Raw genomic sequence first — 22,536 nt, 5'->3', positions numbered from 1 at the left:
AGGGCTCCCAGGGCTGGGGGCCGAGTTGGGGGTGGGGTGAGAGTGGGAGGGTGAGGGTGAGAGCAGGATGGGGGGAGGCTGGCATGGGGGAGAAGGTGAGAGTGGGATGGGGGTGGGTGTGACTGGGGGGCTTCTGTCCCCCCAGGCTGTGGATGTCCAGATGCAGAGCATGCCCCTGAGAGGCCCTGACGGGGAGCCCCAACCCGGGCTGGAGAGCCAGGGCCGAGCGGCCTCCATGCCCCGCCTGGCAGCAGAGACTCAGGTGGGTGGCCTGGGAGGGTTGGGGTCATGGGAGGGGGTTGGGGGTGAGGAGACTTGGCGTGGAGGAGCTTGTGTCCCACATGCGGGCTTTGCTGGGGTGGAGCCTCCCCGAATGCACTGTAGCCTGGACACCACCGGCCCTGTTTGGAACCCTCAGAACACGATGCTGGCCTCGAGAGGTGTGGCCAGGCCAGCAAGAGTCCCCACTGCCCCGTGTCACTGACCCAGCCCTTCCCTGTCTCTGGGACACGCCTCTCCCACTCCAGCTCTTCACTCCCCCAGAAATCACACACAGGGCCTCCTCAAGCCACCCTTTTCCCTCATGTCCTCTCGGAGCCCTGGGGGTGACCCTGCTCCCTCTCTGGACACTGGACGTTCTTTCTCTGGGACTCGCTTGACCACCTGGCAGGAAGCCCCTGGCCAGGGGGCTGCAGCACTGTTTCCCGGGCTCAGCCCCTGGGTTGAGCATTCCTCTTCCAAGCCCTCACTCCCCCGTCTCTGCCCACTGCGCCTGGTGCCCTCCTGGCCTGGCCACGTCCCTTCGGTGCCAAGCTGGCGCCTCTTCTCCCTCCTTGCTGCTTGAGCCCGAGCAGTGGCTCTGGGTGAGCCCGTTTCCGTGGGTTGTGCTTTCAGCCCGGGGGGAGCAGCCTCACGGTGCTGGATGGACGGAAGGGCTGGCACAGTGGTCTCACCGAGGCCGCTGAGGAAGCTCTGCCCCCCCCCCCCCCCCCCCCCCGCCCCGGGATCCTTCCAGCCAGGCCAATAGGCTCCCTCTTCCTTGCACCTCCCTGTCCTGTAGGGACGCTGAGGCCAAGAGGGCTCCTGGGCCCCGCCCGGCCTGGGAGAGACAGACAGGCACACAAACAGCATTTTGTGCAGAGCGCTTCTGAAGAAGCGGTGGGTCTCGGGTGGGCAAGACCAGTCCAGGGAGAGGGCGGGGCTTGGTGGTCCCTGACCCCCAGCCCCGCAGTGGGCCTCCCCAGGGACCCTGCCAGACCGCAGGCCTGGCCCTCCGTGGCGCCATGCTCCCCCCTCCCCCCCCAGCCCCCTGGGGCACAGCCTCCCTTGTCTGAGGAGATGCCCCAACTTCAGGGATAGAGTCCCAGGCCCATTCCTCCCGATGGGACGTGTCCTGTGGTCTGCCCAGCCCCCGTGTCATGGCGGTTTCCCCGCCGCCCTGGGCCTCCCTGGACCCCACTCTCAGACCGTGCGCCCACCCGTGTCCCCGCCCGCAGCCGGCCCCAGACGCCAGCCCCATGAAGCGCTCCATCTCCACTCTGGCGCCCCAGCGCCCCCCCGTGGCTCGTCTCTGCAACGCCGCCCTGGACCGCGCTCCGGCCAGCCAGGCCGCCCCCCACCATCACCACCGCTGCCATCGCCGCCGGGAGAGGAAGCCGAGGTCCCTGGAGAAGGGGCCCAGCCCGTCCGCAGACACAGATGGCGGTGCGTGCGAGGGGTCTCTCTAGGGGCGGTGGCTTGAGTTGGGGGTTCAAGAGCACATGGGAACCGTCTTCCTTTCTGCACCTCACAACCTCACAGCCAGCCCTGAGCCTGAGACCAGGCAGAAGCCCCCCCACCCCTGCTCTGCCCTGGGACCCTCTGCTGGCCCTGGGGGGCCAGGCCGGGGTGGGGTCTGTCTCGCCGCCGGCTTGGCTGTGCTGACTTCTCCTCTCCCCCCGCCAGCACCCAACAGCGCCGCGGGGCCAGGGCCGCCCCCGGGGGACGGGCCAGCAGGCTGCCGGCGGGAGCGCAGGCAGGAGCGGGGCCGGTCCCAGGAGCGAAGGCAGCCCTCCGCCTCCTCCGAGAAGCAGCGCTTCTACTCCTGCGACCGCTTTGGGGGCCGTGAGCCGCCACAGCCCCAGCCCTCCCTCAGCAGTCACCCTGCGTCGCCAACCGCTGGGCAGGAGCCAGGACCCCCGAGACAGGTACGTGGGCCTCAGGACCCCGCCTCGCCTGCGCTCCCTGGGGTCCGGGAGGGAGCCCCTTCCCGTCCTGGTTCCTAGGCCCAAGCCTGCGCTCCTTGCTTCCCGGGCCCGTCCATCCTGCCGGGCGGAGCCCTGGCCCTCCCGCTGTCCAGTCCCTTCTTTGCTTTCCTTCTGACTGAGCTGGGCTGGGCTGTGGTCTCCTGGTCCCTGGCCCTGTGCCTATCCCTTGTTGTCACCACCATCCCCAGACTGCCATCCGACTCTCTTGGGGCCGCCCCGGGTCCATCCCAGCTGGCCGACCCCGCCCCCCCCCCCCCCCCCCCCCCCCGCCATGGCTCTCCGCTGCGCTGTGCTCTGTTCGCCCTGTCCTTTGACTGGGGGTTGCTGCGTTCCCGTTTCCTGCAGGGCAGTGCTTCAGCGAACGGGAGCCCCCTGCTGCCAACATCTGGTGCTAGCACCCCTGGCCGCGGCGGGCGGAGGCAGCTGCCCCAGACCCCGCTGACCCCCCGTCCCAGCGTCGCCTATAAGACGGCCAACTCCTCGCCCGTCCACTTTGCTGGGGCTCAGACCAGCCTCCCTGCCTTCTCCCCCGGCCGGCTTAGCCGTGGCCTTTCAGAACACAACGCCCTGCTCCAGAGAGACCCCCTCAGCCAGCCCCTGGCCGCCAGCTCTCGGATCGGCTCCGACCCGTACCTGGGGCGGCGTCTGGACAGCGAGACTGCTGCCCGCACCCAACCTGAGGACACGCTCACCTTCGAGGAGGCCGTGGCCACCAACTCGGGCCGCTCGTCCCGGACTTCCTACGTGTCCTCCCTGACCTCCCAGTCGCACCCCCTCCGCCGGGTGCCCAACGGCTACCACTGCACTCTGGGGCTCAGCTCTGGCGGGGGCGGCCGGGGGCGGCGCAGCTACCACCACCCCGACCAAGACCACTGGTGCTAGCCGCACCGCGACCGGCGGGCGCGTCCCAGGTGATGAGTTTTATCATCCGCGCTGGGCTCCGGGGGCGCTCGGGCGCTGAGGCGGGGGCCGCAGCCCCGGGAGGACCGCCTCGCCCCTGCGTCTCCTCCCTCGCGCTGGGTGGAGCGGTTTGTAGAGGGATGTGGCTCCCCCTCTCCCCCTCCCGCGCTGCCTCCCTGGGTCTCACAGCTCAGAGCCTACACAGGACGCGGCTGTGTGTGCTGAGCGGCACTGGGTGGAGGACCCAGCATCCGAGGTGTGTGCTGGGAACGTTTTGCAGGAGGTCTGAATCTTGTGCGGATCATCCTTCATGCAAACGTGTGGTGCAGAGGGGCGGGCGAGACCTCAGGACAGAGTCGGTGGTAAACCGAGCAGGTCTCGTCAGCCCCCGCCCACCAACAGTCCGGTGGCGCCCTTCGTACCTAAAATGGCAAATAGGCACTAGAAACACACGCCGATGCTCTGTCCTCTCCCAGACACAGTCAGCCCTGACAGGGACCAAATCTGGACAACGTTCTTGCTGTTGGTTTTGATTTTTAGTCACGACACCCTTCACTCGTTTGTTGACTCTATATACTTGATCAGAAAACAAAAATAAAAAACCAGAATAATGGGGAAGGGAATGTTAACATGACTGTAAAACATGAAACCTATAGGAGGACCTCAGCCTCTCAGGATGTGTGTTCTCGGCTTGCTGGAGGACATGCTCTGTGTCCAGTCCAGGCGGCCGACCAGACCACCCCGGCTCCCGCGGCTCTCGACCAAGTGCCTGACCTCCTAGCCCCTCGCGCAGGCTCCCGGGGGCGGGACGGGAGGCCTGTGTGGACTGCGAGTGGGCTTTGTGGAAACTGTGGCAAACAGCAACTGAGTAGAAAGCGGATGTAATGGAGAACGTGCAGAAAACATCCAGTAGGTCCGTCGTAGTTGGAATGAAGCGGCCGTTTGCCCTCTTTCCTCGAACCAGTAGAGGCTGCAGGGCATGTGTAGCATGGCCCGCGCGGGCCGGTCAGTCTTTCTACACCCGATTCTCAGGGACGGGGTGCCTGACAGGCAGGGCACAATCTCTGTAGTTGTGCAAATTTCTTTTCACAGAAGACTCATCGGGGAGAGGCTGGTGGGAAGCGGGGGAGATTGGATGGGGTGGGGGCAGGAGGAATGCCCGCGTCTGAGCAGATGAGGGCAGCTGGGAACCAAACGGAAATGAGGCCGGAGCTCGGAGGAAGGAGCAGCTCAGCTGCAGCTGCTGAGCTGGGCGTCTGAGCCCACACTCTTTCTGGCACAAGAGGTGGGAAAGCAGGCAGCCAAACGAAGCCCCGCTTCAGGGCCACATTCAAAAAAGGCCACTGTTAGGACGTGGTGCATAAAGCACTGGAGAGCCTCTGTTTTGTGAACAAAAGGAGCATTTAGATGAGTAGATTCGGGTGTGTCCTCCGCAGTTTGAAATGTGAGATGATCTCTTTGCTGGACCATTTGAGTGTTCCCATTGGCTTTTACCCCATGATTCTCCTAAAGAGACTTGGAGTGTGATGTGTGTGTGTGCGTGTCTGTGTGTCCCCGTGAGTGGATGCCGTTAACCCATAGGGCTATGCAACAAAAGACACACGTTTAATATTAGAAATAAAACACACAAGACCGCCACCTGTTCTAGGGTTTGAGCATGATTGTGACCAAACCATTTTATAGAATTTCCTTACTTGAAGGCACAACACTCTGAAACTTTAAAATAACAGAGTATTTTACTCAAGTAGGATATAATTAGAATCGGAATCTCGGGCTGTGCATGTCATCCCTGGCTCCTGCTGCAGAGCAGAAGCTTGTGTATTTTGGTAGATGTTTTGTCTCTGGTCCCCCCGCCCACATTATTTTGAGTGTATTCATTCTGTGCAGAACCACAGCTGCTTCCCCAGGCCATGTTGGGCAGAGAATCCACTTTTCCGGACCCACCCAGCCATGCTGGCTTGTCTGGATTCTTCTAGACACTGGAATTGGTGAAAATTACAGACAGCGGGGGATATACTGTCTTGTTTTCCCGACTCTGCGTTTTGTTTCTGTACTGTCTCTTCTCAGCTGTCACGTTTCCCCCCAGATCTCATAGCGAGTTGCCAAATTTGAAGAGCATCAACCAGTTGCGTGCACCTGGAACCAGTCAAGCAGTGGCTGTAGTTTGAATAAGTTCTGTGTGCATGTAAAATGTATACATATATACATATATTCAAGTACGTGCATGACATGTATATCTTCGTACTTTTTGATAAAATGTATTCATTTGTTAATTTTTAATTATATTTGATATAAATCAAGGGTTTGTTGCAAAACTTTATATTTAAGAACAGTGTTTAAAAAAAACAAAAACAAAAAGAGAAGTCCCAACCATGCAACACAACTGGGACTTGCTTTAAAAAAAATTCTGTGATTGACTAGTTTGCTGCCTGAGTAATATTTATCAGCCAAACTTTGGATTCTGCTATTGTTTCTACAATGACATTTTGTATGAAGCAAAGTCCTTGGATTAAAATAAAACTTAGCAAAAAACAAAACCCCACCATGCTGCTGGGTGATATATGCAAGGGGTGCGGAGCCAGGCGGATGAGCCATCTCCGTGGGTACGGGGCTCGGGGGCGGAGGGCACAGGGCTCAGAAGAAGGTGAGAACCTCTTCAACTTGCTCTGGGGCTGATAGGATGCAAGGGTGGATTAGGCCCAGCGTCATGGTGAGGATCAGGGTAGGCTTGTGGCTGGAGGAGCCAGGATAAGGACTCATGGGGGATGTGGTTGTTTTAGGGTTAGGAATACAGTTTGGGAGTTGAGCGGGCATTGGCTGAGGTTTGGGGTGGCTGTGTTGGGTGGGTTAACGGTTAGAGGTTAGAGTTAGGTTTGGGGTTGAGGTTGGGATGTAAGTTAGAGTTGGGGTTAGGAATTAGAGGTTAGGGTTAGGTTACAGGCAAAGGGTTTGTCTATATAACCACTAACAGTGTAGGGTTATGTGGGTATAAGAACTAAGGTTTTGTTCAGTTTACTGTATATTAGAGTTCATTTAGAAAAGGCGTAATTGAACAGGCTTAGGTTTCAGACAAAAATGAAAATTATGGTTCTGATTACACAGGGAAAAGGGATTGGAGTAGGGTTCAAATTTTCAATCTGTTCTAATATGGACCTATATTCGGATTAGGGTTAAGGGTGGTGTAGGATCATGGTCAGGCTCAGAGGTTAGGGTTAGGAGTAGAGTAAGGTTCAGAGTTAGAGGGTCAGGAGTAAGGATAGAAATTCAGGCTCAGGGCTCAGGGTTAGAATGTAGGGTCAGGGTCAGGGTTAGAGGCTCAGGGGCAGAATTAGAGGGTACATTAAGAGGATGAAGGGCTTCCCTGGTGGCGCAGTGGATAGGACTCCGTGCTTCCAGTGCAGGGGGCCTGGGTCAAATCCCTGGTCAGGGCCCTAGATCCCACATTCATGCCACAACTAAGAGTTTGCATGCCACAACTAGGGAGACCGCATGCCACAACTAAGGAGTTGGCAAGCTGTAACTAAGGAGCCCACGAGCCACGACTAAGGAGCCTGCCTGCTGCAACTAAAGACCAGGTGCAACAAAAAAACAACAAAAAAAGAGGATGAGGTTTGGAGGGATTAGAGTTAAAGGATGCAGGCTAGAGGGTCAGGGTTAGAGGGTTAGGTTAGATTGTCTGAGTCAGGGTCAGGGTAAGGGTTAGGAGTTTACAGGGCAAGGTCGAGTATATAGGGGCTAGGGGTTAGGAGTATTAGGGTTTAGGTTTAGAGATTAGGAGGTTAGGGTTAGGGAGTTAACAGTAGAGATTTGGGCATTAGGGTTAGTGGGTCAGTGTTAAGCATAACTGGCCCACGACCCCCCTAACCCCACACCTCTGAGTCCTCTAGGATGGACAGGACTTGCCCTGGGTCACTCATGAGTGTGGGGTTCACCTGGACCGCTGGTTATCTACCCCCCGTCCTGGAACCTGATAGCAGAAGAATGAAACGTCTGCTCCGGTCACTGACTGTTTCAAATCCAACTCAACCTCAGTCAACAGTTGTTAGGGCCTCAGAAGTCCACAGGGTTTCCTCCTACCATCTGAACTGGAAAGAGTAGTGCTGGCCCCACTTGGCCTGGGCAGCCCCGGTCCAGCACAGGCCTGGCTGAGGTCACTCCATGGTCATGTTATGAATTTATACAGAACTTGGTGCAGCGACCTACCAGCCCCCAGATGCTGCCTCCTGAGGGCTGGTGGGGCCCTCCTGGGACTGCAGGCATCCTTTGTCCCATCTGAGTGGGCATCAACAGACATCAAGTCTCAGGACAGCCCTTGACCTCTGACCACACAGGCAGGCATCTGTGGTCCTCCAGCTCAGGCCAGTCTGGTCCCCGTCAAGCCTCTGTGGCCAATTACTGAGCTGACCATGCTGCTGGGCAATTGAATCTGCCGCTTTCCCCAAGCCAGCATCTGTTCTCATGCCAAAGTCCAGAACCTCAGCTTTCCTCTGGGCACTTCTTACCTGTTTCCAGTCCAAACAGTTCCAGAGGGCTGATGCTACGTTCCACCCACCTTGAAGATGGGCGTATGATCCACATCTAGCCAATCCCATGGCACACCTTATGGGTGCTCTGATGGTTCAGGGACGACGCTATGACCCAAAACCAGGCCAATGACGTTTATTTTATTTTATTTTTTGGCCATGCTGTGCACACGGGATTTTAGTTCCCCTGCCAAGGATCGAACCTGTGCCCCTTACGTTGGGAGCGCAGTCTTAACCACTGGACCACCAGGGAAGTCCCATCCCCTCATTTTCAAAACTGCTATGGATTTAAAGCACACAAGAGGATTGTGATATGAGTGGCCTTTTCAGTATGACTTCTTTGACTTAGAATGTTTTCAATGTTTATCCATGTTGCAACATGTATTATCAGTGCTTCATTCATTTTTTTTATTGTGGTTAAAAATACATAACATGGGGATGGGGGGCAAGTGGAGGGAACGGCCCACATGCACATCATTCACGGACCCTCTGGACTGGAGGGACTCGTGAGAGCCGGAGCCCAGAAATCCGGGGATGGATAAGACACAGCGTCCCCTCCAATTCCCGTAAGCACCCCTTGCTCCATCCTGCGCCCAAATACCTCAGCTAGGCGCTCTCCCCACTCTTTACACTCCAAACTCAGCCAGGACAGACCTCTGCAGCCGCCGCTCCCCACCCTGAAGGTGAAGCGCAGAGGTCCTGTCCCCCTTTCCTCGGAGGGACTCTTTTTGGTGACCACAAAAGGATTCGATCGCTCAGGACAAAGCTGGTAGAGGACAGCGGGATGGCTGCGCCGGGCGTGCCGCGCTTCCTCCTGACCTTCGACTTTGACGAGACTATCGTGGACGAAAACAGCGACGAGTCTGTCGTGCGCGGGCCGCGGCGGGCCAGCGGCTGCCTGAGAGCCTGCGTGCCACCTAGCGCGAGGGCTTCTACAACGAGTACATGCAGCGCGTCTTCCAGTACCTGGGCGAGTAGGGCGTCCGGCCGCGGGACCTGCGCGCCATCTACGAGGCCATCCCCCTGTCGCCCGGCACGGGCGAGCTGCTGCAGTTTGTGGCCAAGCAGGGCGCCTGCTTTGAGGTTATTCTCATCTCAGACGCCAACACCTTTGGCGTGGAGAGTGCGCTGCGCGCCGCCGGCCACCACGGCCTGTTCCGGCGCATCTTCAGCAACCCGTCGGGGCGCGACCCTTGGGGGCTGCTGGCGCTGCGGCCCTTCCACGCGCACAGCTGCGCTCGCTACCCCGCCAACATGTGCAAGCACAAGGTGCTCAGCGACTACCTGCGCGAGCGGGCCCACGACGGCGTGCACTTCGAGCGCCTTTTCTACGTGAGCGGCGGCGCCAACGACTTCTGCCCCATGGGGCTGCTGGCAGGCGGCGACGTGGCCTTCCTGCGCCACCGCTACGCATGCACCGCCTTACGCAGGAGGCGCAGAAGGCCGAGTCCAGCTCCTTCCGCGCCAGGGTGGTGCCCTGGGAAACCTCCACCGAAGTGTGCCTACACCTGCAACAGGTGCTGAGGACGTGGCCTGCAGGGGGCACCCGGGCGGGGGGGGGCGGGGGCGGTGGGGGTCGGGAAAGAGGAAGCTAGTTTTATTACTCCCTCTCCCTTTCGTTTTGGTATATCCCTCCGGGATTTCCTGGAATCCCAGGGTGGTCCATTTGGGGACTGGAGGAGGGAGCTGGGAGCTGTCCCCATCTGTGCAGTTAGCCCAGCTCGGCTGCCTCCCCCAGTTCCACTGCAAGCGAATTCCGGAGTCTGGCCGCACCAGGGTGGCGCGCATATCTGAGCAGGCAGCAGTGTTTCCAAAAACCTTGTCCTCCCAGCTGGGAGGACGGGGTTCCCTGTCAGGGTAGAGAAGGAACATGTCCCGCCGCGTCACGGTTAACTGTTGCCTTGGGCTGCATGGCCTCCGTCCTCCAGTCTTCTGTCCAGGGGACCCAGGCCCCGAAATGTTCCCCCCACCCCGACCTCCCCTGCACCGGACTCCCTGCGGAGAGAGGTGGCGCTCCCTGCCTACGGTCCCAGGCCTAGATCTCGCTTTACCTACTGTGACCCTACACTACACTCCTTGCCTCCCTCCCCGCCCCCACCCTGTCAGCATCCCCACGGGAAAAAAAGCTAGAGGGAATAGTCCCCTCCTGTTGGTGGAAAGAGGTAGCACACTGTCCCGGGGCTCGGGTCTGGCCAGCCAGGGACCTCACAGAGCCCGAAGATGTCTCCTCGCACCCCAGCCTCGTCTATGCAGCAAGAAACCAGGGACTTAACCAAAGTCGCCCCACTGACGGGGCCCTCTGAGTCCCCCTCCTCCCGTATGGAACAGAAAGCCATGATGCTTTAAAGCAGAGCCAGTGGAAACCCAAGGTCCACCTCCCTCTTTTGGTGTTTCAGAGCTGTAAAGGAGGTGAAGGGGCAGAGGTGAGCGAGATCTCTCACGCTGCAGTCTGAGGGATGAGGGCGAGGTGATCTCTGCTCTCAGAGAGCCCCACTTAAGTGAGGGAGCTGGTCCCCACTCTTGGAGGAGTGCCCAGCTTGGGGAACCAAGCCTGAATACACAACAAAGCAGGCAGCAGGCAGAAGAGCAGGATGCAGCCCACCTCCGCAGAGGGGCACAGGGGTCTAGTGTGGAGGGCCCCGTGAGCACCGAGGAGATGGGAGAGCGGAGGGGCACAGGGGTCTAGTGTGGAGGGGGCTCCGTGAGCACCGAGGAGATGGGAGAGCGGAGGGGCACAGGGGTCTAGTGTCGAGGGGGCTCCGTGAGCACCGAGGAGATGGGAGAGCGGAGGGGCACAGGGGTCTAGTGTGGAGGGCGCCGTGAGCACCGAGGACATGGGAGAGCGGAGGGGCACAGGGGTCTAGTGTGGAGGTGCCGTGAGCACCGAGGACATGGGAGAGCGGAGGGGCACAGGGGTCTAGTGTGGAGGGGGCTCCGTGAGCACCGAGGAGATGGGAGAGCGGAGGGGCACAGGGGTCTAGTGTGGAGGCTCCGTGAGCACCGAGAACATGGGAGATTCTGCTGCTTAGGGCAGGCAGAGGAGGCTCAATTAGCAGGAGCCGTGCAAGTGGGCTGCCTTTCAGTCCCTCGGCCACTAGCCCTGCAGGGCAACCATCAGGAAGTCGTCAGGATTGTATTCAAAGTCGGCACTTGCAGCTGGAGATCCTGTCTTCATGGCGTAAGGGTCCCCTGAGGATAAGGGCACCAAACTCCCTGGCTTCCAGTTCTTTCCTGTCTCCAGCAGGCCTCTGGGTGCCTCCTCTGTCTTTACCAGGACCCCTTCCCACTGCACTGGGGGGAAGGAACAGACACAGCTCACAGCCCAGGAGGCGTGCAGGACTGGTCCAGTCTTGACTGGAGCAGGCTTTGGAGTGGGACTCAAGAGGCTCACTGAAGGCGGTGCCCAGGTCAGCATCCCAGAGATCCCAGGCGTCAGCAGCTGGCCTGCACATAGTTCCCGGGGAGGAATCCAGACCCCTCTGAGCCGATGCCCTCACACCAGCCATCGGAGTAGCGGCAGGTGATGCAGATAATGGTGCCCTCAGAGAAGGAGAGTTCGTCGTCCTTCTGGCGCGTGTATGGGTTCAGTGTCACCACTGCAGGGCGGGAGGAGAGGGGTGCCGTGAGATGTGCCTCCTGCCCCGCCACAGGGATGCTTGTGCCCACGTACTGGACTCTAGGGGGCAATGTGGGGAGTGGGGCAGGAGATGCCTTCTCCAGAGCCCCAGGACTCCTCCCCAGCTGAGCTAATATTCAGTATCAGGCCAGCTGCTTCCCTCCTCTGGGGGTGCGGTGGGGTGGAATGAAAGGCTCCGCAGGTGTGACACAGGCCAGCCCTCCACTCCAAGAAGCGTCAGTGTCTGAGAGCAGGGCCCCAGGGTCTGCCCATGTTTTGTAACCTGCTTTCAGCCCCCGTTCACCCTGGTCCTCCCACAATGTCTCTAGCAGGTGCTGGAGGTGCTCAGTAGGTGCTCTAGTAGGTGCTCAGTAAATACAGTAACATTGAACAGTGTAGACTTGGCCGAGTGAGGCTTGGGCAAGTCACTTAGTTTACCCTCTCAGGCTCAGCTTCATCTGCTAAATGGGAGTGTGAAGATCCTAGGAGGTTAAGTGAAAGCGAGAAGATGGATGAGAAGCTTTGACTCTGGGGTCTGGTATAAAGCAGGGGCTAAATTATGTTACCCACCCACCCCCACGTAACATAACATTTGCCATTTAAATCATTTTGAGCATACAGTCCATGGCATTACCTACATTCACGTTGTTGTACAAATATTCTCAGCCTCCTCCTCCAGAACTCATTCATTTTCCCTGTGGGAAATTCTGTATCAGTTTCTCTAAATTTTTGCCAACATCTGTTATTTTTAGCTTTCTTGATTGTAGGCCTTCTAGTGTGTGGAGGGGTGTATGGCGCTGTGGTGTTAACTTGCATTTCATCACGGCTCATGATGATTAACGTCTCTTCATGTGCTTGTTGACCATTTGTATGTCTTATTAGGAGAAGGGTCTTTTCAAGTCCTTTTTCCATTTAAAACATTGGGTTGTTTGCCGAGTCCCGCCAAGCGCTCCTCCTGGCGGTTTTGGTGTCGGTGAGTCCGGCCTGGAGCGGTCTTCCGCGCCGCAGGGGCCCACGCGCCGGGGCCTCCGTAGCGGCCTCTCAGGAGAGGAGACGCTCGGCCCGCGGCGCCCGTGTCCAGAGCGCCGAGATCGTGCCGTGCCGCGCGGACGCGGCGCTGCCGGGGCGGGTTTTGTTCGGCATTGGCTGCGGCGGTCTGCGCGCCTCTCCCGGAAGCGGGCGTCCCGGCCAGAGCGCACCTGGCGCGGGGCGTCCTCGGGGCTCCTCGCCGTCGGCGCCGCGCGAGCCGGCGGGGGTCTAAGGAGCCAGCGCGCGGCGGCTGGGAACGACCCGTCCCGTGGGTCCCTGGCACCCCAGCGGCATCCGAGCGCGGAGCGGAGGGCCGCGGACCGCAGGTAAGGAGACGGGCTCGGTGGGGTGGGTGGAGGAAGGAACGACGAATTACATCAGAGCTGTTTGCTACAGTCGCGGAGCTACCTAACCTGGCGGCAGCAGGAAGGGCTCACCTTTGGAGTAAAGGCTTTGAGGACGAGCCCGAGCCTACTCACTCCCGTTTTACAGAACATCTGCAGGTGTAAAGCTCACTCGTGCGCGGTTTTCCTAAGCAGCCAAGTGCCCCTCCCCCGCGATGTCTCTGCAAGCAGAACCTGAGAGGGGCCGGTGCCTTGAGAGACTCGCCCTTGGCCCATGGGAAGCTCAAGGGATTTATCCTGCATGGTGATTTCACGTGCTGGGACCCCCCCGCCCCCCCCGCCCCCCCCCCCCGCCAACCCCCACTCTGGCCAGCTGGCCCAGCCTTGGTTACTGCACTTCTCCAGCCCCAGCCGGCCCTTGGCCACCTGCCGGGATGGGAAAGGGAAGCGTGTCAGAATTTCACCTTAGAAACTTGCCAGGGGGCGTGGATTTAAACACATAGTGGTCACCCTGGCAGAAGAGAAGGGAGGAGGGCGCCTTGTTACCCTTTCATTGTGGAATCGGTGGCGCTCCCGCTGAGAGGGACCTCTCCAGTGTTTGGTGTATTGGAACTGAATAATTAGAACTTGTACAATTTTCAAATTATGTGGTACTTGAATTTAAAAGCAAAACCCCTAGAAACTCTAAGTGTTTTATAAATTGAGATCTAAAAATTGAAGGTCTGTTTTGCTTCCACTATGACATTATATTAAGAAATGTGCATTTATTGAGAAGAGAGTCAGAAAAGGGAAGCAAACAGAAAACTCAGACGTACCACTGCAGAGGCCGTGGGAGTTAAGTTGTACATGCTGCTGGCTTCCAGGAGCCTGCAGCCCTTCTCCTCCTGTAGCTGATGGGATACAAAGCTCTACTGGGATGCTGCTGGCTTTCAGGAGCCTGCAGCCCTTCTCCTCCTGTAGCTGATGGGATACAAAGCTCTACTGGGATGCTGCTGGCTTTCAGGAGCCTGCAGCCATTCTCCTCCTGTAGCTGATGGGATACAAAGCTCTACTGGGATGCTGCTGGCTTTCAGGAGCCTGCAGCCCTTCTCCTCCTGTAGCTGATGGGATACAAAGCTCTACTGGGCTGTTCTTTGCACGGGGTAGTCTTGTTTTGCAGAAATTCAGCTCAGAGCCATCTCTTGATGTACAAGAATTTCCCAGATTAGGTCCCAGGCAGATCCTGGAGGGCCAGGGGGATTCCTTGCTTCATTATACCCGTCTGTTGGAGTAGAAAACAGCAATGACGTAGTTTTCTTTAAATATGGTTTTTGGTCTATCATCCAGAGCTTAGAGTAGCTATTTCCTTTCTCCCTCAATATGGTTGTGTTCCTGGAATGAATTATAGTCATATGACCTTGTTTTTACAGGCGAGGGTGAGGGTGAGGGTCAGGGTCAGGGTCAGGGATCAGGGGTCGGGGGTCGGGGGTCGGGGCTGGGGTTAGGGGGTAAGGGTTAGGGTTAGAGTTTAGCGTTAGGGTTAGGGTTGGGGGTTAGGGGTTAGGGGTTAGGGTTAGGGTTAGGGTTTAGGGTACGGGTTAGGGTACCGGATAGGGTATGGGTTAGGGTTAGGGTTAGGGTTAGGGTTAGGGTACGGGTTAGGGTTAGGGTTAGGGTTAGGGTACGGGTTAGGGTATGCTTTAGGGTTAAGGTATTTATTAAACCTCTCCCACTCTCCAGATGTCACTTAGCACGTAAAGGAATATTATTTGGGGTCCAGCCATGGAGAAGACTTTAGACACTAGGATAAGACAAAGAACACACGCATTATAAATAAATCACATTAGGATTTTGTTTTTAACCTGTACATTAAAACACTAGTGCCTAGGAAATTTAATGGAGGCAGAAGCAGTAAAGGGTAGTTTTATGGGAATAACGTCACAGTTTTCTGTGGAATACACAGATTTTGACTGGTTAGAAAGTCAAGGAGGAATGCTTTTGTTCTGAAGATATAAACCCTCTTCTAAATTGAGCTGTTATTGGAAGTTAGAAATTCTTTGTTGCTGTTGTATTGCTTTGTGTGTTCATGATTATTCTGCTTGCATCTCCCTTGTTAAACCTTTGATTTGGGGAAGAGTGCCATTCCTGGAAATGAGTTTACAGAATTATTCTCAAAAACGGAAGGAAATGGTTCTCACCTAAATATTAAGAAATAATCTCTATACTGGTGTACTAACAGAATTATGATTCAGGGATAATAATTCTATGAAATGTAATTAAAAACAATATATATTTTTTCTTTTAAATTTCCATTGTTACTTTTTAAAAGTACAATTATAATTCAATGCTTTGTAACAAGTGAAATTTAAAAAGATTAAAGGGAAAGATAATATTTTACCACTTGCCCTCCTTTCCCACTCCCTGAAACGACCAACATAATGTGTAGCTTTCTCATTTTATGCAGGTGTTCCTTACATGTGGAACATCATGTTTCTCACTGTAGAAAAACAGATTTAGCTCTCACACATTTTATAGGCTACATAACAGTCCGTAGAACAGAAGTACCAAGTATTTCAGACTTAACTTTTTGAGGGACACTCAGGTTACTTTCTGATTTATTTTGTTGTTCTGCTAAGTTGTTTTAACAACAGAAAAATATATTTTAAAATATAAAAATCAAAATCAAGTTAGGGGTGAGGATAAGGGTTTAGGGTATGGGTTAGGGTACAGGTTAGGGTTAGGGTACAGGTTAGGGTTAGGGTACAGGTTAGGGTTAGGTTTAGGGTATGGGTTAGGGTTAGGGTACGGGTTAGGGTATGGTTTAGGGTTAGGGTATGGGTTAGGGTTAGGGTTAGGGTACAGGTTAGGATACGGCTACGGGTTAGGGTTAGGGTATGGGTTAGGGTTAGGGTACGGGTTAGGGTTAGGGTTAGGGTTAGGGTACAGGTTAGGGTTAGGTTTAGGGTATGGGTTAGGGTACAGGTTAGGGTTAGGGTACAGGTTAGGATACGGCTACGGGTTAGGGTTAGGGTATGGGTTAGGGTTAGGGTACGGGTTAGGGTATGGTTTAGGGTTAGGGTATAGTTTAGGGTATGGTTATGGTTTAAGGTTAGGGAACGTGTTAGTGTTAGGCACGGGTTAGGATTAAGGTACGGGTTAATGTTAGGGTTAGGGTTAGGGTTAGGGTAGAGTTTAGGGTACTGGTTCGGATACGGCTACAGTTTAGGCTTAGGATACGGATTAGGGTATAGGTTAGTGCGAGGGTACGGGTTAGGATTAGGGTACAGGTTATGTTTAGGTTTATGGTACGGGTTAGGGTTAGGGTATGGGTAAGGGTACAGGTTAGGGTATGGCTAGGTGTTAGGGTTAAGGTATGGGTAAGGGTAGGGGTTAGGGTTAGGGTACAGGTTAGGGTACAGTTTAGGGTATGACTACAGTTTAGGGTTAGGGTATGGGTTAGGGTACGGGTTAGGATACGGTTTAGGATTAGGGTACGGGTTAGGGTTATGGTACGGGTTAGGGTATTGGTTAGGATTAGGGTACAGGTTACGGTTAGGGTACAGTTTAGGGTATGGGTACGGGTTAGGGTTAGGGTACGTTATAGGGTACAGGTTAGTGTTAGTGTACAGGTTAGGATTAGGATACAGGTTAGCGTGAGGATTAGGATTAGGGATAGGGAACGGGTACGGTTTAGGGTACAGGTTAGGGTATGGCAAAGGGTTAGGGTTAGGGTACGAGTTAGGGTACGGGTTAGTGTTAGGGTCCGGTGGAGGATTAGCGTACGGATTAGGGTATGGGTTAGGGTTAGGTTTCAGGTACAGTTCAGGGTATGGCTACAGGTTAGAGTTAGGGTACGGGTTAGGGTACGGGTTAGTATTAGGGTACGGGTTAGGGTTAGGGTACGGGTTAGGGTTAGGGTACGCTTTTGGGGTTAGGGTTAGGGTTAGGGTTAGGGAATGGGGACGGTTTAGGGTACAGGTGAGGGTACGACAACGCTTTAGGGGGAGTGTACGTGTGAGGGCATGGGTTAGTGTTAGCGTACGGGTTAGGATTAGGGGACAGGTTAGGGTAAGGCTTCGGGTAAGGGTTAGGGTTAGTGTTCGGTCTAGGGTGAGGGTTAGGGTTAGGGGACGGTTTAGGGTCCAGGTGAGGGTACGACAACGCTTTAGGGGGAGCGTACGTGTGAGGGCACGGGTTAGTGTTAGCGTACGGGTTAGGATTAGGGGACGGGTGAGGGTCAGGCTTCGGGGAAGGGTTAGGGTTAGGGTTCGGGCTAGGGTTAGGGTTAGGGGACGGGGCTGGTTTAGGGTCAAGGTGAGGGTACGACAACGCTTTAGGGTGAGCGTACGTGTGAGGGCACGGGTTAGTGTTAGCGTACGGGTTAGGATTAGGGGACGGGTGAGGGTAAGGTTTAGGGGAAGGGTGAGGGTTAGGGTTCGGGCTAGTGTTAGGATTAGGGTTAGGGGACGGTTTAGGGTCCAGGTGAGGGTACGACAACGCTTTAGGGGGAGCGTACGTGTGAGGGCGCGGGTTAACGTTAGCGTACGGGTTAGGATTAGGGGACGGGTGAGGGTCAGGCTTCGGGGAAGGGTTAGGGGTAGGGTTCGGGCTAGGGTTAGGGTTAGGGAACGGGGACGGTTTAGGGTCCAGGTGAGAGTACGACAACGCTTTAGGGGGAGCGTACGTGTGAGGGCGCGGGTTAACGTTAGCGTACGGGTTAGGATTAGGGGACGGGTGAGGGTCAGCCTTCGGGGAAGGGTTAGGGTTAGTGTTCGGGCTAGGGTTAGGTTTAGGGGACGGGCACGGTTTAGGGTCCAGGTGAGGGTACGACAACGCTTTAGGGGGAGCGTACGTGTGAGGGCACGGGTTAGTGTTAGCGTACGGGTTACGATTAGGGGACGGGTGAGGGTAAGGCTTCGGGGAAGGGTTAGTGTTAGGGTTCGGGCTAGGGTTAGGGTTAGGGGACGGGGACGGTTTAGGGTCCAGGTGAGGGTACGACAACGCTTTAGGGGGAGCGTACGGGTGAGGGCACGGGTTAGCGTTAGCGCACGGGTTAGGATTAGGGGACGGGTGAGGGTCAGGCTTCGGGGAAGGGTTAGGGTTAGGGTTCGGGCTAGGGTTAGGGTTAGGGGACGGGGACGGTTTAGGGTCCAGGTGAGGGTACGACAACGCTTTAGGGAGAGCGTACGTGTGAGGGCGCAGGTTAGCGTTAGCGTACGGGTTAGGATTAGGGGACGGGTGAGGGTCAGGCTTCGGGGAAGGGTTAGGGTTACGGTTCAGGCTAGGGTTAGGGTTAGGGGACGGGGACGGTTTAGGGTCCAGGTGAGGGTACGACAACGCTTTAGGGGGAGCGTACGTGTGAGGGCGCGGGTTAGCGTTAGCGTACGGGTTAGGATTAGGGGACGGGTGAGGGTCAGGCTTCGGGGAAGGATTAGGGTTAGGGTTCGGGCTAGGGTTAGGGTTAGGGGACGGGGACGGTTTAGGGTCCAGGTGAGGGTACGACAACGCTTTAGGGGGAGCGTACGTGTGAGGGCGCGGGTTAGCGTTAGCGTACGGGTTAGGATTAGGGGACGGGTGAGGGTCAGGCTTCGGGGAAGGGTTAGGGTTAGGGTTCGGGCTAGGGTTAGGGTTAGGGGACGGGGACGGTTTAGGGTCCAGGTGAGGGTACGAAAATGCTTTAGGGGGAGCGTACGTGTGAGGGCGCGGGTTAGCGTTAGCGTACGGGTTAGGATTAGGGGACGGGTGAGGGTCAGGCTTCGGGGAAGGATTAGGGTTAGGGTTCGGGCTAGGGTTAGGGTTAGGGGACGGGGACGGTGTAGGGTCCAGGTGAGGGTACGACAACGCTTTAGGGGGAGCGTACGTGTGAGGGCGCGGGTTAGCGTTAGCGTACGGGTTAGGATTAGGGGACGGGTGAGGGTCAGGCTTCGGGGAAGGGTTAGGGTTAGGGTTCGGGCTAGGGTTAGGGTTAGGGGACGGGGACGCTTTAGGGTCCAGGTGAGGGTACGACAACGCTTTAGGGGGAGCGTACGTGTGAGGGCACGGGTTAGCGTTAGCGTACGGGTTAGGATTAGGGCACGGATGAGGGTCAGGCTTCGGGGAAGGGTTAGGGTTAGGGTTCGGGCTAGGGTTAGGGTTAGGAGACGGGGACGGTTTAGGGACCAGGTGAGGGTACGACAACGATTTAGGGGGAGCGTACGTGTGAGGGCGTGTGTTAGCATTAGCGTACGGGTTAGGATTAGGGGACGGGTGAGGGTCAGGCTTCGGGGAAGGGTTAGGGCTAGGGTTCTGGCTAGGGTTAGGGTTAGGGGACGGGGACGGTTTAGGGTCCAGGTGAGGGTACGACAACGCTTTAGGGGGAGCGTACGTGTGAGGGCGCGGGTTAGGGTTAGCGTACGGGTTACGATTAGGGGACGGGTGAGGGTAAGGCTTCGGGGAAGGGTTAGTGTTAGGGTTCGGGCTAGGGTTAGGGTTAGGGGACGGGGACGGTTTAGGGTCCAGGTGAGGGTACGACAACACTTTAGGGGGAGCGTACGGGTGAGGGCGCGGGTTAGCGTTAGCGCACGGGTTAGGATTAGGGGACGGGTGAGGGTCAGGCTTCGGGGAAGGGTTAGGGTTAGGGTTCGGGCTAGGGTTAGGGTTAGGGGACGGGGACGGTTTAGGGTCCAGGTGAGGGTACGACAACGCTTTAGGGGGAGCGTACGTGTGAGGGCGCAGGTTAGCGTTAGCGTACGGGTTAGGATTAGGGGACGGGTGAGGGTCAGGCTTCGGGGAAGGGTTAGGGTTAGGGTTCGGGCTAGGGTTAGGGTTAGGGGACGGGGACGGTTTAGGGTCCAGGTGAGGGTACGACAACGCTTTAGGGGGAGCGTACGGGTGAGGGCGCGGGTTAGCGTTAGCGCACGGGTTAGGATTAGGGGACGGGTGAGGGTCAGGCTTCGGGGAAGGGTTAGGGTTAGGGTTCGGGCTAGGGTTAGGGTTAGGGGACGGGGACGGTTTAGGGTCCAGGTGAGGGTACGACAACGCTTTAGGGAGAGCGTACGTGTGAGGGCGCAGGTTAGCGTTAGCGTACGGGTTAGGATTAGGGGACGGGTGAGGGTCAGGCTTCGGGGAAGGGTTAGGGTTAGGGTTCGGGCTAGGGTTAGGGTTAGGGGACGGGGACGGTTTAGGGTCCAGGTGAGGGTACGACAACGCTTTAGGGGGAGCGTACGTGTGAGGGCGCGGGTTAGCGTTAGCGTACGGGTTAGGATTAGGGGACGGGTGAGGGTCAGGCTTCGGGGAAGGATTAGGGTTAGGGTTCGGGCTAGGGTTAGGGTTAGGGGACGGGGACGGTTTAGAGTCCAGGTGAGGGTACGACAACGCTTTAGGGGGAGCGTACGTGTGAGGGCGCGGGTTAGCGTTAGCGTACGGGTTAGGATTAGGGGACGGGTGAGGGTCAGGCTTCGGGGAAGGGTTAGGGTTAGGGTTCGGGCTAGGGTTAGGGTTAGGGGACGGGGACGGTTTAGGGTCCAGGTGAGGGTACGACAACGCTTTAGGGGGAGCGTACGTGTGAGGGCACGGGTTAGCGTTAGCGTACGGGTTAGGATTAGGGCACGGATGAGGGTCAGGCTTCGGGGAAGGGTTAGGGTTAGGGTTCGGGCTAGGGTTAGGGTTAGGAGACGGGGACGGTTTAGGGACCAGGTGAGGGTACGACAACGATTTAGGGGGAGCGTACGTGTGAGGGCGTGTGTTAGCATTAGCGTACGGGTTAGGATTAGGGGACGGGTGAGGGTCAGGCTTCGGGGAAGGGTTAGGGCTAGGGTTCTGGCTAGGGTTAGGGTTAGGGGACGGGGACGGTTTAGGGTCCAGGTGAGGGTACGACAACGCTTTAGGGGGAGCGTACGTGTGAGGGCGCGGGTTAGGGTTAGCGTACGGGTTACGAATAGGGGACGGGTGAGGGTAAGGCTTCGGGGAAGGGTTAGTGTTAGGGTTCGGGCTAGGGTTAGGGTTAGGGGACGGGGACGGTTTAGGGTCCAGGTGAGGGTACGACAACACTTTAGGGGGAGCGTACGGGTGAGGGCGCGGGTTAGCGTTAGCGCACGGGTTAGGATTAGGGGACGGGTGAGGGTCAGGCTTCGGGGAAGGGTTAGGGTTAGGGTTCGGGCTAGGGTTAGGGTTAGGGGACGGGGACGGTTTAGGGTCCAGGTGAGGGTACGACAACGCTTTAGGGGGAGCGTACGTGTGAGGGCGCAGGTTAGCGTTAGCGTACGGTTTAGGATTAGGGGACGGGTGAGGGTCAGGCTTCGGGGAAGGGTTAGGGTTAGGGTTCGGGCTAGGGTTAGGGTTAGGGGACGGGGACGGTTTAGGGTCCAGGTGAGGATACGACAACGCTTTAGGGGCAGCGTACGTGTGTGGGCGCGGGTTAGCGTTAGCGTACGGGTTAGGATTAGGGCACGGGTGAGGGTCAGGCTTCGGGGAAGGGTTAGGGTTAGGGTTCGGGCTAGGGTTAGGGTTAGGGGACGGGGACGGTTTAGGGTCCAGGTGAGGGTACGACAACGCTTTAGGGGGAGCGTACGTGTGAGGGCGCGGGTTAGCGTTAGCGTACGGGTTAGGATTAGGGGACGGGTGAGGGTCAGGCTTCGGGGAAGGGTTAGGGTTAGGGTTCGGGCTAGGGTTAGGGTTAGGGGACGGGGACGGTTTAGGGTCCAGGTGAGGGTACGAAAATGCTTTAGGGGGAGCGTACGTGTGAGGGCGCGGGTTAGCGTTAGCGTACGGGTTAGGATTAGGGGACGGGTGAGGGTCAGGCTTCGGGGAAGGATTAGGGTTAGGGTTCGGGCTACGGTTAGGGTTAGGGGACGGGGACGGTGTAGGGTCCAGGTGAGGGTACGACAACACTTTAGGGGGAGCGTACGTGTGAGGGCGCGTGTTAGCGTTAGCGTACGGGTTAGGATTAGGGGACGGGTGAGGGTCAGGCTTCGGGGAAGGGTTAGGGCTAGGGTTCTGGCTAGGGTTAGGGTTAGGGGACGGGGACGGTTTAGGGTCCAGGTGAGGGTACGACAACGCTTTAGGGGGAGCGTACGTTGAGGGCGCGGGTTAGCGTTAGCGTACGGGTTAGGATTAGGGGACGGGTGAGGGTCAGGCTTCGGGCAAGGGTTAGGGTTAGCGTTCGGGCTAGGGTTAGGGTTAGGGGACGGGGACGGTTTAGGGTCCAGGTGAAGGTACGACAACGCTTTAGGGGGAGTGTACATGTGAGGGCGCGGGTTAGCGTTAGCGTACGGGTTAGCATTAGGGGACGGGTGAGGGTCAGGCTTCGGGGAAGGGTTAGGGTTAGGGTTCGGGCTAGGGTTAGGGTTAGGGGACGGGGACGGTTTAGGGTCCAGGTGAGGGTACGACAACGCTTTAGGTGGAGCGTACGTGTGAGGGCGCGGTATAGCGTTAGCGTACGGGTTAGGATTAGGGGACGGGTGAGGGTCAGGCTTCGGGGAAGGGTTAGGGGTCAGGCTAAGGTTAGGGTTAGGGGACGGGGACGGTTTAGGGTCCAGGTGAGGGTACGACAACGCTTTAGGGGGAGCGTACGTTGAGGGCGCGGGTTAGCGTTAGCGTACGGGTTAGAATTAGGGGACGGGTGAGGGTCAGGCTTCGGGGAAGGGTTAGGGTTAGGGTTCGGGCTAGGGTTAGGGTTAGGGGACGGGGACGGTTTAGTGTCCAGGTGAGGGTACGAAAATGCTTGAGGGGGAGCGTACGTGTGAGGGAGCGGGTTAGCGTTAGCGTACGGGTTAGGATTAGGGGACGGATGAGGGTCAGGCTTCGGGGAAGGGTTAGGGTTAGGGTTCGGGCTAGGGTTAGGGTTAGGAGACGGGGACGGTTTAGGGACCAGGTGAGGGTACGACAACGCTTTAGGGGGAGCGTACGTGTGAGGGCGTGTG

At 57.1% G+C, this 22,536-nt stretch overlaps 1 protein-coding gene and 1 pseudogene across 2 annotated transcripts in view; both read left to right on the top strand.

Annotated features, from left to right (window-relative positions):
* Window positions 1-5,673, top strand: part of CACNA1B (calcium voltage-gated channel subunit alpha1 B) — a 194,348-nt gene extending 188,675 nt beyond the window's left edge. Inside the window, exons 44-47 of one of the 2 annotated variants that reach the window (XM_060013664.1) lie at window positions 146-262; window positions 1,497-1,704; window positions 1,945-2,186; window positions 2,592-5,673. In XM_060013664.1, the coding sequence (XP_059869647.1) occupies window positions 146-262; window positions 1,497-1,704; window positions 1,945-2,186; window positions 2,592-3,128 (1,104 nt within the window). In that variant the 3' untranslated portion in view covers window positions 3,129-5,673. Of the gene's footprint in view, window positions 1-145; window positions 263-1,496; window positions 1,705-1,944; window positions 2,191-2,591 lie in introns of both variants that reach the window. The other variant, XM_060013665.1, reaches the window with a different exon arrangement.
* Window positions 5,674-8,397: 2,724 nt separating this feature from the next.
* Window positions 8,398-9,264, top strand: LOC132426842 (phosphoethanolamine/phosphocholine phosphatase-like; annotated as a pseudogene).
* Window positions 9,265-22,536: the final 13,272 nt, after the last annotated feature.

Source organism: Delphinus delphis, chromosome 6, assembly GCF_949987515.2.
Source record: "Delphinus delphis chromosome 6, mDelDel1.2, whole genome shotgun sequence".
Lineage (NCBI taxonomy): Eukaryota > Metazoa > Chordata > Mammalia > Artiodactyla > Delphinidae > Delphinus > Delphinus delphis.
This window is presented reverse-complemented; position numbering and strand designations above follow the sequence as displayed.